Below are 22,763 nucleotides of genomic sequence, written 5' to 3' on the forward strand. Positions count from 1 at the left end.
GACGTCTGGGAGAGGGGGAGGAGAGGAGGAGGACAGGAGGGTGGGAGGAGAGGAGACGAGGAGACGAGAGGAGAGGAGACGGAGACAAGGAGAGGAGGAGACTAGGAGAAGAGGAGAGGAGGAGGACAGGAGGGTGGGAGGAGAGGGGACGAGAAGACAAGAGGAAACGGAGATGGAGAGGAGACAAGGAGAGGAGCAGACTAGGAGAAAAGGAGAGGAGGAGGACAGGAGGGTGGGAGGAGAGGGGACGAGGAGACAAGAGGAAACGGAGATGGAGAGGAGACAAGGAGAGGAGCAGACTAGGAGAAAAGGAGAGGAGGAGGACAGGAGGGTGGGAGGAGAGGGGACGAGGAGACAAGAGGAGATGGAGAGGAGACTAGGAGAAGAGGAGAGAAGGAGGGTGGGAGGAGAGGAGACAAGAGGAGAGGAGATGAAGATGGAGAGGAGACGAGGAGGAGACAAGGAGAAGAGGAGAGGAGGAGGGTGGGAGGAGAGGAGACAAGAGGAGAGGAGATGAAGATGGAGAGGAGATGAGGAGGAGACAAGGAGGAGAGGAGGAGGACAGGAGGACAGGAGGATAGGAGGAGAGGAGACGAGGGGGCAAGGAGACAAGAGACGAGGGGACGAGGAGAAGAGGAGGGGGAAAGAGGAGGCTGGGAAGAGAGAAGAGGAAGAAATGTGGAGAGGAGGGGAAGACATGACAAGAGGAGAGTGGGAGGAGGAGAGAAAAGGAGAGGAGAGTGGGAGGAGGAGAGAAAAGGAGAGGAGAGTGGGAGGAGGCCAGAGGAGAGGAAATGAGGTGAGGTGAGGAGACAAGGAGAGGAGGGGGGAGGACAGTGGGGTTAGGAGAGGAGAGCAAAGGAGACAAAGTAATAAGAAATGAAGAGAGGAGAGAAGGAGTAAAGGAAACAGAGACAGAGGAGAGTCTTAATGAGCTCTAACTGGTATCTGTGTTCCAAAAACTCTGAAAATCCAAGTCCATAGTGTAGTTTTGTTGCAGCAGATGAACTAAGTGGATGTGTTTGTGTACTCATGTGTGAGTCCATGCCAGGAAGCCCCTCCCTGCATCAGTATCATATGATTAGATGGACGTGCACACGATGCACAATCGCAGCCTGTGATAGGAGTCCATCCGGTCCCACACACTGTTCCCAAAGAACGCGCACACAAACCAAGACGCGCTGTTTTCATTCCCGACCACTGACACACACCGACGTGATAAGGTGTTTATTCATCAGCTGTCTTTGTTATCCAGCCATCCGACCCCTGACCTCTCAGCTTTCCAATTGAAATCTGGTGAGTTCACTACAGGTCTCACTCACCACGGTTCACTGTGACCTCACAGTTAAACATGGACTGGAAACAAACCGACTCTGAAGGCTCTGCATCTGAATCTACTGACTTTATCTCACAGAGATATAGGGACGTCCTTTTCACTATCGCTAAATTATTCACCACTTTATCACTAATAACAATTTCCTCTTAATCTGTGCATTGCTTTTCATGAATGATGAAAACAAATAATTAATAGAAAACAATATTTTCTGCAGATTTGTTGTTGTACAGTCCTGTGTTCAGTCTTATTCCACCTTTATCTTTGCTGTTTTTTCAGTTGAAATGATCATATACATTTACTTCTCATTCTCTTTCCTTCAGATATAAAAAATACAGGAAATATGAGCAGAGCCTTAAAAGACACAAAAAAACCTAAAGTAAAAGTCACTATTTATTATGACCTCTGACCCCATGACAAGAAACAGCACAAATAATTAGAAACATCTGATCATTGTGTTCATTTTTAATAATTTTATTTATTATTTAGTTCATTTTGTTGATAATTTTGCTCCTTTTTTTTAAACAAATTTTGTTGATTATTTTATACACTTTGTGATTAATTTGTTCATTTTAGTTTATTTTGTTGATTATTTTGTTAATTTTTGTTTATTCTGTAGATTATTTTACTAAATTTGTTGATTTTATTCATTTTGTTTATTATTTTATTCATTTTCTTGATCATTTTGCTCAGTTTTACCAGTTTTGTTGATTATTTTATCCATTTTGTCATTAATTTGTTCATCTTTGCTTGAAATGAGCAATAATGAGATAAACAGGTTGAAATGCCGTTGCTGTGGATCTGGTCTAGTCTTAGTCATGACTTGGTGTCACTTTGCTTGGACCTGACTAACACTAATGCATCATGGGTCAGTCATGCTTACGATGCAGGATGTTGGATGAACTACAGTGCCATAAATCAGTCATAGTGACAGGGTCTTTGCCAGTAGTGGCATCGTGAAGTGATCATATTACAGCTCTTACTTCTGCCTCCTGGTCATCGGCGCCGCTCTCTGATTGGATGATTCCTGGGTAGGGCCCCCATGTCGTGTCTCTACCGAGGTCATTGCGAGCCAACACCCTGCTGTCACTGCCATCCTCACTCAACTCCAACTCATCTGTGATAAGGAGAGAAAATTCGATGTAAATTTACACAAAAATATCACCATGTTTCGACGATGATGACACCGAGGGTAAACGCCCACAGAGGTTTCTGCAGTAGAAATACTGACACTTGTGTAAAAAAACCAGGAAATGCAGAATTACTGATTCAACATGTGTGAAAAGTACTCAAGGTTAAGGTTAACTTGCTTCATAATCCATAGGTAAATTCAGTCTCTGCATTTTACCCATTATAATACACACACAGTACCTAGCAAAAGCATTAGCAATTAGCATTAGCATGTAGTACATGAGCTGCCATTCACATACATTAAGTAAAAGAACATTGAAGGACATTTCATGTGGATGTTTGTGTGCAACGTCATCTAACCTTTACACCATATGTATATAATGAAGACAGACTCCTCAGACTTCAAATCAAACAACAAAAAAAACACTAAAGATAATGAGGATCCACTTCATTTCGATGTGCAAATTGGCTTTTCACGTTAGAACCAGAATCCAAAACATTACAACATCTTTCCTCTATGGTTTAGTCTCTCATTACATCTTTCGGTTCAACTCTGTTTATCCTAAATGCACCATTCATTTGCAGATTTATCACATACAAACAACAGCCATCAGAAAAGGACAGGAAACGTTAATAGATATGCAGGCCAATAAAATCCTCAAATCAATAAAATTCAGTAATTAAAGTTGAATAAATAAAAACCCATGATTTTAATCTAATAAATAAATCCTCTGAATATAGTCACTTTCATCTAAAATACAGAGGAGGTTTTGAGCTTTAAACATCATTGTGTGCCGAATGAGAATAGAGACTCCAACTGAAAATAAACAAAATAAACAGAATAAGCAACAAATCAGGTTTTCAGTTTTCTATGTCTTTTATAAGATTTTTACACCAACGGACACAAAGGATCGATCTTTTCTATGTATTCTGTGATGCCGAAAAAATGGTGTGCAGTGACTAAAAATTAAACTAATAGATAATTCTGCTCAAATGGAAGCTAAAGTCTGTTTTTAAGTTGTAAGGTAAAATCATTTCACTTCAGGTTCCACATTCAGCCCAATATGATCTCCAGGGGGCCAAACCAGTAAAGTAATAACATAATAACCTATAAATAATGACAACTCCACACTTATATCTACATTTTAAAGGGAAAAAAGTAAAATAACATCATGTAAAGGTTTATATCAACAAACTAGCCTTTAAAATGATGTGAATAACATGAACAATGTGAAATTTCTTAAGGAAAATATCTAAAAGTTTAACAATATTCTGCCTCAATTTATCATTTACACACGTACATTACAACTTATAGATCACAATGGATCAACAAATACACAAAACATTTATTAACAGACAGTATATTGGTAAAACTACACTTACTTCTCTTAAAACATTTCATGTTGTTCATATTTGTTCAGGTTATTCACATTTTTTGTGAAAGGATAGTTTGTAACTGTAAACATGTTAATGCAATTTTATTTTTTTTACACTAAAACAAAGAGGAAAAATTGGAGTTGTCAATATTTATGAGTTATTATAGTATTATAGTATAGTATACTGGTTTGATCCACTTCTATCTGTATGTTTTTAGTGATTTCTATTTTGTGTAGCTGCTGCTGCTGTCTTGGCCAGGACACTCTTGAAAAACAGATTTTTAATCTCAATGAGAGTTTTCCTGGTTAAATAAAGGTTATAACTTTATATCTAATTGTTCTACATGTGGAACCTGAACTAAAATGATTTTAACACCCTTGATTGTTCATATCTTCAGTGTAATTTTTGCATTTCACAAATTCATCCCATGGGCCGGATTGGACCCTTCAGCGGGCTGGTTTTGGTCCACGGGACACATGTTTGACACCCCTGATGTAATGAGTAGAAAGTACAGACATTTGTAAAGAGAAAGCCAGAAAAACAAATACTCAAAGTGTAGATAACCTGAAAACTTTATCACATTTTTTAAAATAAATGCGCTTTTACTTAGTCCTGTCCCATCTCTGGTATCAATTCCTAATATAATTCTGAGTTTAAAAAAATCTACTGTTTGCAACATGACTCACAGCGCTGAGTAAAGACCACATGACAGGGAAATAAGAAAAATAAGTCAACAACTGGATGCAGCAGCATAAGGCTTGAACTTGACCTGAACCCTCACAGCAGCAGCAGCAGCAGCAGCTACAGAAACCAGCAGTGAGTGTGTGAACAGAAACAGCAGGGGGAGTTTGATCCAGGCTGAGCACTACTTCTGTCCTGACCGGTTCAAGCAGGGGGAAACTTCTTGTGTACTTCCTCAAAGTGATAAGTGCAGAAGGATGGCAGTGACGGCTGTGGTCTGAGCCTGCTGCAGCCTCAGATAGAGCCAGATAGCCGGGAGGCACAGAGGACTGATCCATCTATTAAAAAAAAAAAAAAACTTAAAGACAGCTCGGGCTGCTGCAGGAGGAGCAGCACAAGTCTGTAGTTCAGAGAAGTGTCTGCACATCTGAGGATAAATGGACAAGTTGGAGCAAAAAAGGAGAGAGACAAGACTGGATGGGATTAACACTACGGCTACAGTTACAGAAGCAGCCTCTGGGGGATCTCTCCGTAATGTGGTACAAGCGTTATGACGACTTTGATCAAAACATCCCAAAAAAAAAAAAATCTGCCTCCCACCTCTTACACTCCCCTTCTCATCTTGTCCGTGGTTCAGGCGACTGTTTTCGGGGGGTTCGGTCTAAAGTGGCGGGCCCGATAAGAGTGTTTGTCTAACACTCTCCATGTCAAAACACTCATCTATCTTCTCTGTATCTATCCCCACCAGAGAACAACGGACAGACGCTGATAAAATGGCTTTCCCACAGCTGGTGGTGGTGGTGGTGATGGTGGTGGTGAAGTGGGGTGGGGGTTATGGAGAGGGGAGGAGGGAAGAGGGAGCGGGAACAGGAAGGAGCGTGGTTTGAGGGAAAAAAGTGACATTTACAAAAGCAGATGATAATTTATAAAAAAAAAAACTGTCTTTGAGAGCCAAATAGCGGTTGGAAGTATTGTTTCGCTGTCGGAAAGACTGTTATGGCATAGTCACACAGGAAGTGGTAGGATTGTCTGAACTCACAGTTAAAGCTGCAATGACACTAGAATACACCACACAGTGAGCACAGTCTGATGGTCCTGACAACTGCATGACCTGGATGTAACACCTCACCTTCAACACCTTGAACTGAACAATAATTCAGTCCGACTTACATAAAAATCACTAAAATTCACTCATATCAGTCAATATGTCGCAATCACTATCAAATCATTGGTTATTTTTCTTTGGTTTTTCAAGTCTCATTTTTGGTCCCGATGAAAGTTGAAGAAATTGAACATTACCTGTGTTTATTAAAGAGGTAAAAAATCTAAAAGCAGAACATTCAAGTCTATTATAACAGGTTTGTTCAACATCAAAATATGAGTGAGTTTAGTAAAAGAAAAAATATATATAATGACAGCTATTTATTACAATTTTATTGCCGTGCTATAATTGCATGAGTTAATGTTTAGCAACTATGAGAAATGAGTGGTATTTAATATGACATTTCATAGTTAAAGGTAAGCTCACTATTAGTCTGTGAGGGAAATTCAGTCTCTGTATTTATTCCATCCTGATACACACAACACCTAGCATTAGCATTAGCACTGGCAAAAGATACTTAAGCAGTAGTACTGATTCAGCGTGTGTGAAAAGTACTAAAGGTTAAGGTTAACTGCTTTATTGTCCCTGAAGGGAAATTTGATGTCTGCATTTTACCCATAATACACACACAATAGCTAGTGTTAGCATTAGCATCTAACAACTCCAGATCTTCATCACCATGGTCAGGGGCACCGACAGGAGAATTAACCGATATGTACCCGTTTCTAATGGAGAGGGAAACTGGAGGAAACTCACAGTGTGGAGAGAATGGGTACTGAAGAGAGTCAAAGCTGGAGTCCCAAAAACTGTGCACTAGGATACGAAAATGCTAACCAGTATGCCACCACACCAACAGTGCGTTAACAGTGCATTTTCAGTAGGTCATGACAAACCAAAGGGTGACCTGATGTTATCCAGTTCATTTACAGTCAGTGGGTTTACGTAGGCTGACACATTTACATGTACTTTTAAAGCCCGATTTTAGTTGGATTGACTCAATAATTTGGTTTTTTGACTGAAATCGAAGCTCCAATAGTCAGACTAACACCCAGATGATGTGATTGAAGTGGATCTGATCCTACATGTAAACAGAACAGTCAGACTAGAAGGTGTTCTGACCCAGAAGTCCAACATCATGCATCTCATCTGCATAAAAAGTAGCACAGACAAAAAGTATATGTACAAACTTGCAACGTTGTCCATTGTCGTTCCAGTTTAACCTCTGAGTTGATGACTGGTAACTCACTATTGACTACTGTTGTGTTCTGTGACGGCGTAGGTTAACAAGCTGAAAGAGTGAATATCGCCACAGCAGCGCAGTGTATAGTGTGACGTATAATTTGCGCATCAGAAATACCCCGAGCATAGCGGTAGAGTCTTTCACTGTTCCACAAATGTTAGCATGGACAGAGTCCTCTGCCTGAAGTTATACCAGTTCGCAGATCTCTGCGTCTCCCCAGTTTGACATCTTTCTGGTCACATTGATTTGTTTGTTTACTGTACACGGCCTGCGCTCATTTTTAAATCCCCATGGCGCAGGGGTCATACACGCAATATGTCATCAAAACAACACTTTAATTTTCTTTCTTTACTACCTCCAGAGGCGTTACAAAGCTGTGATAAAGGTGGGACCAAATGATCTCACCATTTCGTTTACACAGACGTCGTTCCGGAATAAAGGCCAAATTTGCCCGTGACAGAAGTACTGTGGAAAAGGGGCTAATATGATTAAATGGTTAGAGCTGTGGTTGTATCTCAACTAAACTGCGCATGTAAATGTACTGAGTTCAGTTAAGGATGGATCAAACTGCTGAAGCTCCAACACCCCCCTTCCCCAGCCTGGGGTTCTCATTGTATTTGGACCACCCTTAGTCAATACAGAAACTAATGAAAAACCACAGGACGCATACGGATGGAATGAAAAAAAAATAATGAAATATGGAAAACCTAATATTTGGATATGTGTGTTGGCGTTTCCCCTACCACAACAACAAATGACCTGTTTGACTTAGTAAAGGTATGTTTATATGAAAGGATGTTACGCAACAGCACATGAAAACCATATGATTATGAGTCAATATATAATTGAGGGATTTTTTGAGTTCCCTTTAAAGGGTAGCATAGTTGACAGGTATAGTTGACATTTTTTGCTGTTTTCAGGCCTAAAATCAACATAACCGTAACACCACATGGCATTTTAAACAGAAAGATTCTTCTAAATATCATTTATACAACTGAGTAAAATTGAAATTGAAAGTTATTTATACAGATGTTGTAATAACACTGTTGACATAAGAGTGCGATAAATACACACTTGACTCACACACTACTTTATATTAAATAACTAATAAAGAGGAGAAAGAACATATGTTGGAGTCTTGCCAGTGTTTTCTCAGGAGGAAATGACATCATGTGGAGCAGATCATGTGATTTGGAATTAATACACTTCCTTGAGAGATGTTTTGGTAATGGGTAACTTAGTTGAAAGTGATTTCTCAGACACAGATACAATTTGTTATTTACCATATAAAATTTGATATATTGCTAAAAAAGAAATATCTGTCATGATTATCTCAACTTAATTAAAAGAATACAATCAAAACTATTTTTGAATAAGCTCATTTTGTTATTGTTTCGCTAATTAGAAGGTGGTTGTTACTAAATTCAGACACTTATTTAGTTGACATTTTAGAATATCTGGTCATTTATTTATTATTTATTTATCATTTATTAATAAGTGTTTGTTTCCATAATTAAATATTTATGGAATTTTTAAAGACATGATCATAATGAACATAAAATCATTAATTGTTTTTTCTTTTTTTTTTTTTTTTTTTTTTTTTTTTTTTTACTAAAGATGTATGCAAGATATATCCCATGGACTTCAAATGTTCCTCAATCATATATTGACCCTTCTGTATATTTAACCTTAATAAGTGACAAACCAATGCTCACATTGGGGTTATTTATAAGTTAATATCTGTGTTGGCTTACTGGGGTCAAATCCTCTCACCGTTTCACAATGAGGGTCAATGGAGCTGGTCAGGCAGATAAGAGAGTCATGTGATGAGGACGGGCCAATGACACGGAGGCAGACTGGACATTGATGGAGTGCAGAGATAAGGCGGGTCAGAGTGGCCAAACCGAGGCCCCATAGGATGATAAAAGATAGGATAGTGAGTGGCCAGACGGTGGACTTCAGACTCTGCGGGTTACACTGTCTGAGGAGTCATGTTTGGGTTGTAGCTTGACCTGGGACTGAAATGTGACCCCACTCGAACCTAGATCATCCGTGTCCGAACTTTAACAGAATCCACCGAGCGTCGTGTGGATGTGTATGGAAGCCCACACCACACGGACATACTCCTGTCGTACGTTCTGAGAAAGAATCGCTGATCAGTTTTCTTAAGCAATATTTGTGAAATGGAGCTCCACCAAAAACCTGAGTCATTCAATAAAAAATTCAGCCCAACCTGACCCAAGTACAGGGGTTCAGGTCGGGTCCTGTTGCGTCTGGCGTCAGTGTCATGCTCTCATGTGCACCGGGGCAGTAGAATGAAAAAGTAGGGCTGGTTACAGTAAGCGATATACCATGACTGGTACCAAAGATGAGCCGGCTGATACACATGTAGGCTTGGGTATCAAACTACTGTACTTTTATGACAACTGAACAGCTTAGATGTAAAAGAGTATCTGAACATGCTCTTTTTGTTGGAGTGAATCTGATTATAATTGGCTGTAAAATTATAAGAGCATGTTGAATGTCCCAACGCCATCCAGCTGTATTTATTTGCATGTAGAAAAAAGAATGGAAACAATGAAAATTTCGAGTTTTTATGCTTAAGATAGAAAAGTTGGTGAACTGATAAAAGGTGAGTACAAATAAATGGAAATGGAAACAGACTGTTTGTGCATGAGTGGACCGATAAGGAGACTGCAACCTTTATTGAATTAATGCAAGAAACAAAACAAATGCAATATTAGATGGAAAATAACATTGGAACACCAACATGTTCCAAGAGCTCTGGAGGCAAATGATACACCAAGGCTCTGACAAATTATGGGAGAGTTTGAGACATTAGATGATCCAGTTTTAAGTTTTAAACCAGGGGTGTTAAATTCATTTTAGTTCAGGGGACACATAAAACCCAGAATGAACAGTAAAGTAAAAACATAATAACCTACACAAAATGTCAACTCCACACTTTTCTCTATGTTAGAGTGAAAAATGTAAAATTACATTATGAAAATTTGTAATTTTACACAAATGTAGTTTCACCAACGGACACAAAGGATCATATCTGCTCTGCATTCTGTGATGCTGGAAAGGTGTGCAGTGACTGAAAATAAAACTAATATATAATTCCTCTCAAATGAAAACTAAAGTCTGTTTTTTAAGTTGTAAGGTGGGGGTGTCAAAATCATTTCAGTTCAGGTTCCACATTCAACCCAATATGATCTCCAGTGGGATGAACCAGCACAGTAAGAACATAATAACCTACACAAAATGTCAACTCCACACTTTTCTCTATGTTTTAGAGTGGCAGTGTAAAATTATATTATATAAATGTTTACATCTACAAACTATCCATCAAAAAAATGTGAATAACATGAACAACTTTAAATTTCTTAAGAAAAATAAGCACAATTTTAACAATATTCTACCTCAGTTTATCATTTTCACATGTGTATTACAACTTACAGATCACAGTGGATCTACAAATACATAAAATGTTTAATAACAGACAGAATATTGATGGAACTGCACTTCTCTTCTTAGATTTCAGGTTCATATTTCATTAGGTTTTTCACATTTTTGGTGAAAAGATGTAAACATTTTCATCTAAGTCAATTTTTTTACACTAAAACAAAGACAAAATTTGTAGTTGTCACTATTTCTAGGTTATTATGATAGTATTTTTTTGGTCTGATTCACTTGAGATCGAATTGGCCTGAATGTGACCCCTGAACTGTGATGATTTAACACCTATGAGTGTTAATATATTCTGTGTAAAAGTTCATTGCATGGGCCACTTTGGACGATTTGGTGGGTTGTTTTTGGTCCGTGGGCCGCATGTTTGACACCCGTGTTTTAGACCCTTAAAATGATGATGAACAAGATATGAACTAGTGGATGGAAATGCACTCAATTTGCTGTTGGAAAACCACTAATTAAGTAGCAGTTACCCTCCTTCTTGGACTGGTTGTGAGAGAATGCTATCATTGAACCCCCATTAATGAGTGTTTCCTGCTAATCCCAGTGGGTTAGCTATGTTCACCGGGGTAACACGAGGCCTCCAACAATCCTAATCCCTGTTAATTATCCCTCCTGCCCACCACCAGACCCACATAATAACCTTATCAATATGGCTGCACTGGCTGCTGCTGCTCTCCCAGCGCTGTATGATACCAACACACACATCATTATTTCTGTCTGCGCTGGATGACCCCGTCCCAAAAACACCAGGCAGGATTGGCTCATTATCAATATCAACCAGCTCCACAACATCCACACAGCCTCACACTCTGAAAACACACAGTAAAACACAGACACACACTTCCAGCCCCTGTCACCAAATACACAAACACACACAAAGCCTTATCAATACGGACGCTTCAGCAGCCACTGGGGCGTCCAGACCTCTTTGACGAGCCAACACAATAAAACAATCAGCCCGTCATTAATGAAATGACTAACGCAATTAACCAATGAGGGAGGGGGAGGGGGAGGGCGCACACCGAATAACAAAGGAGAACACAGAGAACAGACCACAACGCTGTTGATGATGTAGTTACAGGATCAAACTCCACTTCTATCACTCTGCAATCAGTGGAAATAACAGCAAAGTTATGTTTTAGCTGCTCTAATAAATAGAAAATACATGGGATACTGAACGAAGGTGTTGCTTCAGCAAACAAGGCTAAGACACACACTTCGTTTCAGTCATCTTACACAGTTAATGATAGAAGGATGTTAAATTAACCCATAAAGACCCAAACAGCCACTGATGAACAAAAGCATCTGCAGATATAAAATGTTTAATACTTTTTGATTCACTTATCCTATCAATGCATGTAAATAATTGGTGTAAAGTACAGTTTGTCATCTTTTCATCATCAGATATGACCCATTTAGATATTAAGAGGGTCCGTAGTTACCGTAGAAACGCTGTCATCTTCTACAACATTGATTCAGCGGTAAAACCCATGGAGTTGGATCAATGACAGTGGATGCACACACTTATTTTTACATTCAGTTAATGATATCTTTGCTGAAAAAGTCACTTTTTCTTCAGTTTTCTCTGTTTCTGATTTAATAGCCTTCAACTTTAATTTGACCTTTTATGAACAGCTACATGATCAGTGAATTAAATATAGGAAGATACCTGATTTTCACTGAAAAACTGCAAAATACAGAAGATAATATTAAAATAATTGGTGATAAATCACTTAAGAAAGGTTAGATCTGGAGTGAAATTCATTTAGGAACTGCCACAAAAGTAGCACTGGGTCTTTATGAGTTAAATTGTCCTGAAATAACAAATCAATACTTTAGATCAATGGTGTCAAACTCATTTTATTTCAGGGGCCACATTCAGCCCAATATGATTTCAAGTGGATCAAAATGGTAAAATATCAACATAATAATCTATAAGTAATGTCAAATCTAAACTTTTGGCTAAGTTTTAGAGTGAAAAAAGTAAAATTACATTATGAAATTGTTTATATCGAGAAACTATTCTTTGAAAAATGTGAGCAACCTGAAATTTGTTTTTTAAAAAAATAAGTGCAATTTTAACAATATTCTGCCTCAGTTTATTATTTACACATGTGCATGACAACTTACAGATCACAGTGGATCTATAAAAACTTAGTAACAGGCAGAATGTTGATACAATAAAATAATCTTAGTTGCAACCTTATTTCTACAGTACATGTACATGACTATGAATAAAGAGCTAAAAGCTTAAGATGATGCTTGTTTTGTTGTTAAATTATTAATATTTAAAGGTCCCATATTATGCAAATCTCACTTTATGAAAGTTTTCTTATAGTAGTGTGTGTTGCAGTAGCCTCATTATGAGGTTCGAATTTGAAAACTGTCTGTTTCCTCCCTGCCTTGCTACACCACATTTTGTGAAAATGCCTGCTCTAACGGCCGAGTTTGAGTTGGGTCCGCTTATGACGACATAAGCGGATTTAACTCCTCCCCCTGACTGTGCCCCCACCCTGCATGAAAAGGTGAGCCCCACCCTGGCAAAGTACCTCTTGGACAACAAACATGGCGAAGGCGAGACATGCAAGTTGTGGTGTTGTTGGCTGCACACACCAACACGATAGTTTATTTTTGCTCCCCACTTCCGAGCCTCTCCGAAAAACGTGGCTGGATTCTATCTGTGATGGTCATGGACCAAACAACATTCCCAAACGCTTGTATGTGTGTGCCCGGCATTTCACGGACGAGTGTTTTTTTAACATGGGCCCATACAGCTGCGGCTTAGCACAAAGACTCCGAATCAAGAAGGACGCAGTACCAACGCTTTGTGACCCAAGTACAAGTGTGGGAGATGTAAGTTCTTCTCATTTTTTGTATCTTTACTGCATAACCCTACATTACGGATAAGCTGGTGGTTGTTGATGTGTACGTCTAACGTTAGCATGGCAGCTAACATAGCTCGGTTACTGCTGCTAACGTTTGCGTCCCCGTTAACATGCAAGAGCTGATAATATCCAGAGACATTCAACAGAACTACTTTGAACATGGGCCTTTAGTGGTTGGCATCAGTATAGTTAGCATCAAGCTTGTTAGTAGCTGCCTGCATTAGTGGCGGCAGGCGTCTTTCCGTGTCAGGTCCACGAACCCGACACAACACCGCCGTTTTCCGTCGGGGCTCAATCACGCCTCAAGGCAAAGAAAGCCAGTGTTTGGAAAGATGTTCTGTCTGAGACATGTGTATTGTAGACGTAGAACTACTGCGTCCCGACGAGCCATGGCTTCACAGTCAACATTAGCGCGTAGTACCGCTAGCGTAAGCCGCGTCCTCTCCCAGAGCGTTCATTTGCATACCCGGAAGCAGGCCCAGAAACAGCCTGTTCTGAGGAGGGCTGGTGAGAGGGACTTTTTCGTCCGCTGAAACTCCGAACAAAGGATGATTTTGGGGCGAACAAACTTAAATACTATGTTTTGGGCTTCTGAGACCTATATGACGTGACTGATAAATAGCATAATATGGGACCTTTAAAGTTATTTCAAGTGTGCATCATGAGCTCTTTTGTTAAATATGGGTTTTATGTCAAGCCTGAGATAATACTAGAGCCATAAGTACTGTAAGTCCTGGTCCAACATTCTGTTTGTTGGTTTTGTAAAGTTCTAATGTCCACACATGCTTTTGTCTCTGTACTAGATCCAGTCTGATATATGTGAAGTATGAACAGCAGGAAAAACTAAAGTTTCAGATTAAAAAAAAGCTTCTATAAACCATAGTGGTTGTATTTAGTGTGACCTTCCTTTGTATTTAACATGTCTTTAACTCTTTTGTTCAGACAATATGAGACTTATTGCATCAATATTCTGATGTTTTACACCAGGTTTCACTCAACACATGTCAGATGTTTCTAATTGTGCTGCTTCTTTTCATGGGGTCAGAGGTCACATTAAATAGTGACTTTAACCTTTACTACAAATTTTGTTCAGTTTTTCATGTGTATTTTAATGCTGTACACATAATTCCTGTATTTTCTTGTCATATGTGGAAAAAAAAAAGAAATGGAAATAAATATGTATGGTCATTTCAACCCTGAAAAACAACAAAGATAAAGACGGAATAAGACTTTTGCACAGTAATGTACTTATGTTCATATAGTGGTATACGTCTTTCATGAACTCAGGTAAGTAAAATAATGTGAGGATATCCTATGTTTCAGAAAGATAAAACTGAAGAAAGTTAAAAAGTAGTGAGCAGTTAAACTCCACTTTAAAAACCAAATGTCTGCTTAGCACGCTGCTCTACTGCTAATAATATAATGTCTTAAAGTGCTATTTTATATTTAATAGGCAGATTAATTGTTGTGTGCTTTTTCAGATGATACATCTCCAGGTATAGTCAAATTGGATGGAAAATTAATTAAACCTGCAGGTGGGCTGTTATCTTAACTGATATGTCATATTATTAATAAATGCTTACTGTCCACAACTTTGGGAGAAATCCAAAACTTTCCCTTTTCTTAAAGGCGTAAGCGATGATTCTCAGTGTTCATTATGATGTTTCCGATGTAATTCTTTCTGTCGGTGGTATTGGTGTGCTTGTGTACCACTACTCCCATATTGGGCACTCTAGTATTTATTAATTCAACTGCAAACAGACATCTTGACAGCATAACTATGTACGGAGTCCCACATGGCTGTAGCTTGGAAACACTTTGATTTTGTATTTTTGAAACTGTTTCCAGTATCTTGTTGAAGCTGAAGAAGAAAATCTAACTGGTTTCTGTTCTCTATATGTTTCTTTAAGTGATAAGTCATTTAATTCTCAAAAGTTACCCCCAGATATTGATATTTTATTTAATGTTATCAGGAAAAAATATGAGATTTTTGCTTCATGTGCAGATTTCCGGCTTCAGTCATTACCATAAAATGTCAAATGAGTATGAAAAGAACATCTGAAAAGACACAAAAAAAGAAATGTATGTTTTTATTAATTACCAGGTTTTAAGTGAATAAACTAGGCTGCATAGGGGTGGAGCAATAGACGATGTAAGTGGCTGGAATAAACACTTTATTTAGCTGTTTTTCCACCTTAATTGGCTGGGATGAATTCTACAAAGGACTCAATACTCAAACAGTCTACCAATTATTTTAGCAATTTTCTCTTTTTTTTTTTGTTTTTTTTAAATAAAATGCTCTGTTTCAGTTGGACATTTTTCTGCAATATACTGATGCATTTGAAGGAGTATGTCCCAAGATGATTACAAAAAACAGAACAGAATTCAACTCACAAATAAGAAACTTTTATATCATCATTCAATAACCTCAGCCCGCCCCTCCAAAAAATAAGAAAAAACCCACCTGATTGGATATCAATGAGGAATGGGGAAGAAAAAAAACCCCAGAAAGGTGTAACCTGACTCTGATGTTCTCTATCCGGCCTAATTGATTTTAAAAAGACTATTGTTGAAATCAAATGAGCACATCACGGCAGAGCTATTGATTTTTTGACACCGTACAACAGGAAATCTTTATCTGCGTGCTACTCCGACCCCGCGCTAATAGGTGGGGTTTAACCTCTGCTGAATGACAAATCCCAACACCTCCCTCTTCTGTTCTCCGTCGGCTTCTCATGGGAAACACAACGAACAATGTACTCCTGCCTCAAAAGAACAGAATGTGTGTCGTATGTTTACATATAACGTCAAGGCCAATTGTGCTGAGTCCTGGTCCCTTTAGACTCTTAAATCACCACAAAATACATTATGAATATCAACATTAACAGTCACCACAGGACTGCAGGGACCACATAAGTACATAAAGGAGTACTCAGACCATAAAGTTTGTACTATTAAGAAGATTTAAGACTAAAATAAAATGATTGGATTAATATGAGCACAGACAACTGACAACAAGTTAGCGTATAAACCTCTGACAATCACTGCTCATTCGTTTACACAGTGGTTTTATGCTTTATTTACATATTCACTGTAAATGTTGTATGCGTAATGTATAAATGGGATAATTGTTCATTCATTTTCCGAAACATTTGGTCCTCGAGAGGGTCAAGGGATGGGATAATTAGTTCTGACATGATGACACAATTCTAAAATTGACCATTTCAAGAGCGTCAGTGTGACATTGTTGGTAGTTGTAAACATATTATATATTCTTTAATGATACATTTGGCCTCGACTGTATTATTTTCAACTCTCAGACATTTGTAGAGTTAAATTTAGCTCTGGTGATAAATAAGGCTGGTAATAAAAGGTACTGAGTGTAGGTTCTGTTGAAATACTGCATATACATTGATACTGATATATACATTACTGGGCAAAAGTCCTGGTCCAACATTCCAAGTTCCAATAGCCACACATATGCATTTGTCAGTCTCTGTATTTAGATCCAGTCTGATATATCCTCCTGAGACCCAGCCATGCATTTTTGTCCTCTGTAGTGGACAAGAGTTTCACAGCTTTACTTAAAAAAAAAAAAAAGTCAACCACAAAGGACATTCCATTAATACATAAATAAATAATGTGTCTGAGAAAACTGTTGCATCATGCCATTTCCAATCAAGGTGATTAATTAATGTAAAATGCCAAAACTTTTCCTTACTGGGTCTCAGGAGGATGTGTGAAGTATGTACAACAGTAAAAAAAACTACAGTTTCAGGGAAAAAACATCTAAATTTAGCATGACCTCCCTTTGCACTTAACATGTCTTGAACCCTTTTGGCTCAGACAGTATGAGATTTACTGCATTAATTTTCTGATGTTTTACACCAGGTTTCATTCAACACATGTCAGATGTTTCTAATTCTTTCTGCTGTTTCTTGTCATAGGGTCAGAGGTTACACTAATTTGTAACTTTAACTTCTACAACACATTTAGTTCAGTTTTTATGTGTATTTTAAGGCTGTGTCCTGTATTTTCTTGTGTCTGAAGAAAAGAGAATGAGAAATAAATATGTATAATCATTTTAACCCTGATAAAACACTTGCACAGGAGTGTACATTTGAGTTATTACTGAAAAAAAGTCCGTAATTTAAACCCTTGAACAAAATCTGTAACATTTCATGGCAGCTTTTTGCTTCACATTTCCAGAGATGAAGTCACATTTATGACAAATGTTGACTTTCTACTGTTTTGTCACAATAATCAGATAAACATTTGCGGAGCTCTATACTATATAGTCAATAAACATGTTTTCTTAGGCAACCTTGACCTTTAAGCATTGAAATATTATCAGCTCATCATTGAAATCAAGTGACAATTTGTGCTGAATATTTAAAGAAATTCCCTCAAGTATTTCCTAGGACATTGTGTTGATGAGAACTGGATGGATGGACGCAGAGAACCAGAAAACAGAACGCCTGTAGTTATCAGCTGCAAGGAGATATTAATAAGTTAACCCACTGGGGATATAATGAAAGATATACTGTAGGTAAGGTGTAGGTATTAAAAATGTCTAAAACATTAATTAGTTTTCATTATATTGCTTGGGGCAAGGCACGGTGTACTGGACATTGTAGTTACATGCACTGATTTTACGGTATTAGCAGATGAGCCAGTACTTCACTTCAACACAGTCCTGTTACATGAATATTCTTCATTTATTACAGTCGATTCTTTAAAACCAACGACTGCTTAAATTTTCACCGACTCATTTTGCTGCTTGGAAAAACAGAACAGTGACACCTGCAGTACTCTGAATGTTCACTGATTACTGTTACATTGATGTCCACTCACATCATTTATAACGTACGCTGATAAAAAGGCCTCAATCTAACAAGCAACACCTGATTGTGCTGCTTCTTTTCTCTTTCTCGTCTCCCTCTCCGTGATCTTCCGCGAAGCACCCCTGGGTCCCAGGAGTCCGGCAGGCTCGGCTCAGCGGCAGATAGACATTTCTGGGATAGGCATCTACTGCTCAGGACCACGCAATCATTTCCATTTTACCCTCTGTTGCACAGGCAAGATAAGACACCTGCGTAGCCTCGCTAATCAGATGAGCTTCAACAGAACTTTATCATTGACATTTACCACTGTTTACCCAACTAATTTCTCTTAACTGCACTGCTGAACTTTTATCTACAAAATACATACACCACCAGAAAAGAGCAAGAAGCAAACATGCAAATTCACAAATATGTGAAGAAAGATAAAATGAGGAGGAGGGGGGAAAAAAACTAAAGCTTTTTTTTTTTTCTGCTCAGAGGACGAAGCGGGTGAAAACAGAACAAGTGACAAGGCTAGTGCTGATGAGATGCCCACCACCCCCACCCCCACCCACCCACAGCTCCACAGTCCTCTCACTGCTTCTCACTGAGCACAAACAAACGCAGACAACGCTGACATTCACATGCAAAAACTTCATTTAGGAAGTCGACCACCTGACTAGCGGAGGGAGTTTTATCTGTTAATTTATTTACGATTAAAAAATGTGCCTCTGTATGCATGTGTGTGAGAAACAAGAAGTCTGGCACAAACTGGACGGTCACAAGACAAAATGTCAGTATGAGAAATTATAACTTGTTGGTTTTTCATACAGTTCTAGACTGACTTGAGTTTTCAGTAAAGTGGGTGAATTTCTCTGTGACACACTGTGTTCTCTGTGTGTAGAATACAGTATCCTCCCTGTAGAGAACATTGGGTTATGTTTTATCAGTTTGCACAACTGACCCACTTGGGCTGAATGTGGCCCTTGAACTAAAATGAGTTTAACACCCCTGCACTAAAGTCTGGCTTATGAATTCAGTGTGAAAGGGTAAAATCAGTAACCAATTATATTCAGTCAAATCAAGTGTTAAATCATTTTAGTTCAGTGCATTTGTACGACCTGCTTCAGATCATTTTGGGCTTTATGTGGCCCATGAATATACAATAACTGATGAGTCAAAACTAAGTATGGTCAGCATCGTTTTTAAGAGCTGGCCTAATTTTATTTAACGGGGTGGTTACGTTCTACTTCACAGAAATAACGTACTAATGCTTATGGCACCGTGCTGCATTTATTAAGTAAAGTCTGAAAAAGTCGACTTAAAGTGTCTTGATTATTCAACTACAAAAAGAGTCTGGACATAGAATATATATAGAACCATCAGATTGTCACCACTGGTTTTGACTGTCATCAATCAAAGCGCAATGCGGCCAAAATCACTGCAATTCAATTATTCAAAATTCAGTTATTTCTAAAATTTAAAGGCTAATGGATCTAAAATAGAACAAATGAACCCAGAATGATTCCTGAAGAAAAACACTGATTCAGTGTTTTTAGAGAAAAGTTCTGTGCAGTTCTATGGCAGTCCGTATGGAGTGGCCATCAGCAGGAACTGGCTTTGTTTTCAAGACACAACCCTGACACTTTGATCTGGTTACAGCGCCACCTACAGGCCTGGCATACATACTCCTCCTCCTTTGTGCATTCTCCCTTTATGCATCTCCACATCAGATCATCTGCTTCCATCTGACACAATCTCCTTCATCTTCTACCTTCATGTCCTCCTTCATCACATCCTTACATCTCCTCTTTGTTCTTCCTCTTTGCCTCCATCTTGATCATCCTTCTACTCATGTATTCACTATCCCTCCTCTGCACATGGCCCAACCATCTCCATGTTTTCAGTGGTTTTGCGTGGACATACATTTCTGTCTCTGTTTAAGAGTGTGAATAAGCCCACGTCAGTGAGTGGAAGTGAATGTGAGGGCAAACATGTCGAGCAGAGCTGCTCCTTCTTCACACCCCCACCTCCCTCTCCCATTCTTCCCTCTCCCATCCTTCCTTCCCTCTCTCCTCTGCTGTAGCCTGTCACAAATTGAAAGTGGAGACCTTCCAGAAACTATCCCTGATAATCACACATAAATTAATTAGAAAATGTTTCTTGACATTCTCTATGCACAGACAGGGAGAGGAAAAAAGACTGAGGCAAAGCCACAAAATTAATTGTACGGTATGTGACTCCGATAATTAATTCAATCATTAATTCATGTCTGCTTTAACAACTCCTTCTGGCTCCCACGGAAAAGGACGTTTCAATCAGGCCGGTATCGGCAGCGCGGGCTCAGGCAGGGAGACGTGGAAAAGTTACAGAGCGATAGACTTGCTCGACATACTCAGGGTCATTTAGAGGTTCACTAATTAAACAAGGAGGAGCAGGAGGAGAGCAGCGAACAAAAACAGAAGACGAACATGAGAAGGAGTGTAAAACACAGGGAGTCTATTTCTAACTCTGTAGTCACTGTCTATATCAGAAAGGGTACACAAACATGGTTTAATGAGAAAAAGGAAACATTAAGATTCAGCTCCTTTCACATCTGCCTTTAAATTCCCTTATCATTCTGTGCTAGTGATTCATTTGTAATGCTGTAAAAAAGAAAAAAAAGTTCATTGTGGAGTTCTTTGAGAGAAATAAGTGACTTCAACAGCAGACTAATTCCATCACCAAAACACAAAATTGACTAAATACGAAGGGCAACTAGGCAAACTGAAGTGTAAGGGGTATAAGTGGAATCTTTGCACATGTGTCGACGGTGGTGATGGGCAGCGTCAGAGTGGGCATGCCTGTAGAAAAATGGCTCCTAAACAATTTTTAAAAATAGGCTCCTTTATCAGGTTAGGCGTAGATAATGGGTGTCAAACTTATTTTATTTCAGGTTCCACATTCAGCCCAATTTGATCTCAAGTGGGCCAGACCGGTAAAATAATAACATAATGACCTATAAATAATGTCAATTCCAAAGTTTTCTCTTTGTTTTCAGTGCAAAAATCCTAAATCCATATTGTGAAAATGTTAACATTTGCAAACTATCCTTTCACATATAATGTGAATAACCCGAACAACCTGAAATGTCTATAGAAAAATAAGTGAATTTTTACAATATTGTGCCTCAGATTATTCTTTACACATGTGCATTACAACTTACAGATCAGAGTGGATGTACAAATACATAAAATATGTAGTAACAGGCATCTGGAACAGAAAAATGTATTATTTAATACATATTGATCTGTGTAATTTTTGCACTTTGTAAATTCATCCCAAGGGCCAGATTGGACCCCTCGGTGGGGCAGTTTTGGCCCGCGGGCCATATGTTTGACACCCCTGGCCTAGATGTACCTGACAAAAAAACCCCAACAACCTCCGCTGAACAGGACAACCACCATCTTTATATGACTATTAATTTAAAGTTGTATTTTAAAAGAATTAAACCAGCACCTGCAAATTTTATTTATACAATACGACAGTCCTCAAAATGTTCAAAATCAAACACCTAAGATTTCACTAAGACCAAACCAGATCCAGGAGTCATAACATGCACCCAACAGGAGGTCTTTTTACCCTGTAAATGTGAGCTACATTTATACACCATAAGAAATCTTCATGTCTGCAAAGTACAAAGGTTGACACTTGCAGCCTTAATTTCAGCTGATTTCATTGCTGTAGATATAAAGTAAGCTCTCTGCACCGTTGGAAAACAAGTGATTCTTGTCTTATAGAGGAAGGAAACTGGGAGGAAGAGATACTATAGAGGACAGAGAGGAGTTGGCTTGATAAGACAGATATATTATTACTATATTATAAGGATGGAGCGAAAATGAGCAGAAAGCAGGACATGAGCGTCTGCATTTTTTCTTTTTTTTTCTTGGGCTATACTTCTATTTTTATATGCATCCCTACAGGAGCATAAAGAGGAGGAGAAAAATCCTCTTACATGATTTAGATTTTTAGTCCTCTGTGCTTAAAAGGTTAGTTTGGGGTTAAAGGCTCAACTTTATAGATCAGGGCTGTCAAACTCATTTTAGTTCAGGAGCTGCATACAAAATAATATGATCTCCAACGGGCAGGGCCAGTAAAATAATAACATAATAACCTCTAAACAATGACAACCATAAACTCTTCTATATGTTTTAGGGTGAAAAAAGTAAAATTACATCTATAAACTATCCCTTTAAAAAATATGAACATGAACAACCTGAAATATCTGAAGGAAAAGTGCCATTTTACCAATATTCTGCCTCAGTTTATCATTTACACATGTACATTAAAACTTACAGATCACAGTGGATCTACAAATACACAAAACATTTAATAACAGACAGAATATTGTTAAAACTGCACTTAGTTCTCTTAAGACATTTCATGTTGTTCATGTTTGTTCAGGTTATTCACAATTTTTGAGAACAGATAGTTTGTAGGTGTAAACATTTTATATAATTTTATTTTTTACACTAAAACAAAGAGAAAAATTTGGAGTTGTTATTATTATTCTATTATCTGACTGGTCTGATCCACTTGAGATAATATTGTTCTGTATGTGACCTCTGAACTAAACGGATTTTGACACTTATTAATGTTCATATCTTCAGTGTAATTTCTGCATTTCACAGATTCATCCCACAAGCTGGACTGGACCTTTTGGTGAGCCACTTTT

At 38.4% G+C, this 22,763-nt stretch overlaps 1 protein-coding gene across 1 annotated transcript in view; it reads right to left on the bottom strand.

Annotated features, from left to right (window-relative positions):
- The window catches only part of zfpm1 (zinc finger protein, FOG family member 1), a 140,696-nt gene that overhangs the window by 35,145 nt on the left and 82,788 nt on the right, over nucleotides 1–22,763 (bottom strand). The window contains exon 5 of the mRNA XM_030136526.1: nucleotides 2,317–2,450. Coding sequence (XP_029992386.1) covers nucleotides 2,317–2,450 — 134 coding nt within the window. The remainder of the gene's footprint in view (nucleotides 1–2,316; nucleotides 2,451–22,763) is intronic.

Source organism: Sphaeramia orbicularis, chromosome 6 (assembly GCF_902148855.1).
Source record: "Sphaeramia orbicularis chromosome 6, fSphaOr1.1, whole genome shotgun sequence".
NCBI classification, from domain to species: Eukaryota; Metazoa; Chordata; class Actinopteri; order Kurtiformes; family Apogonidae; genus Sphaeramia; species Sphaeramia orbicularis.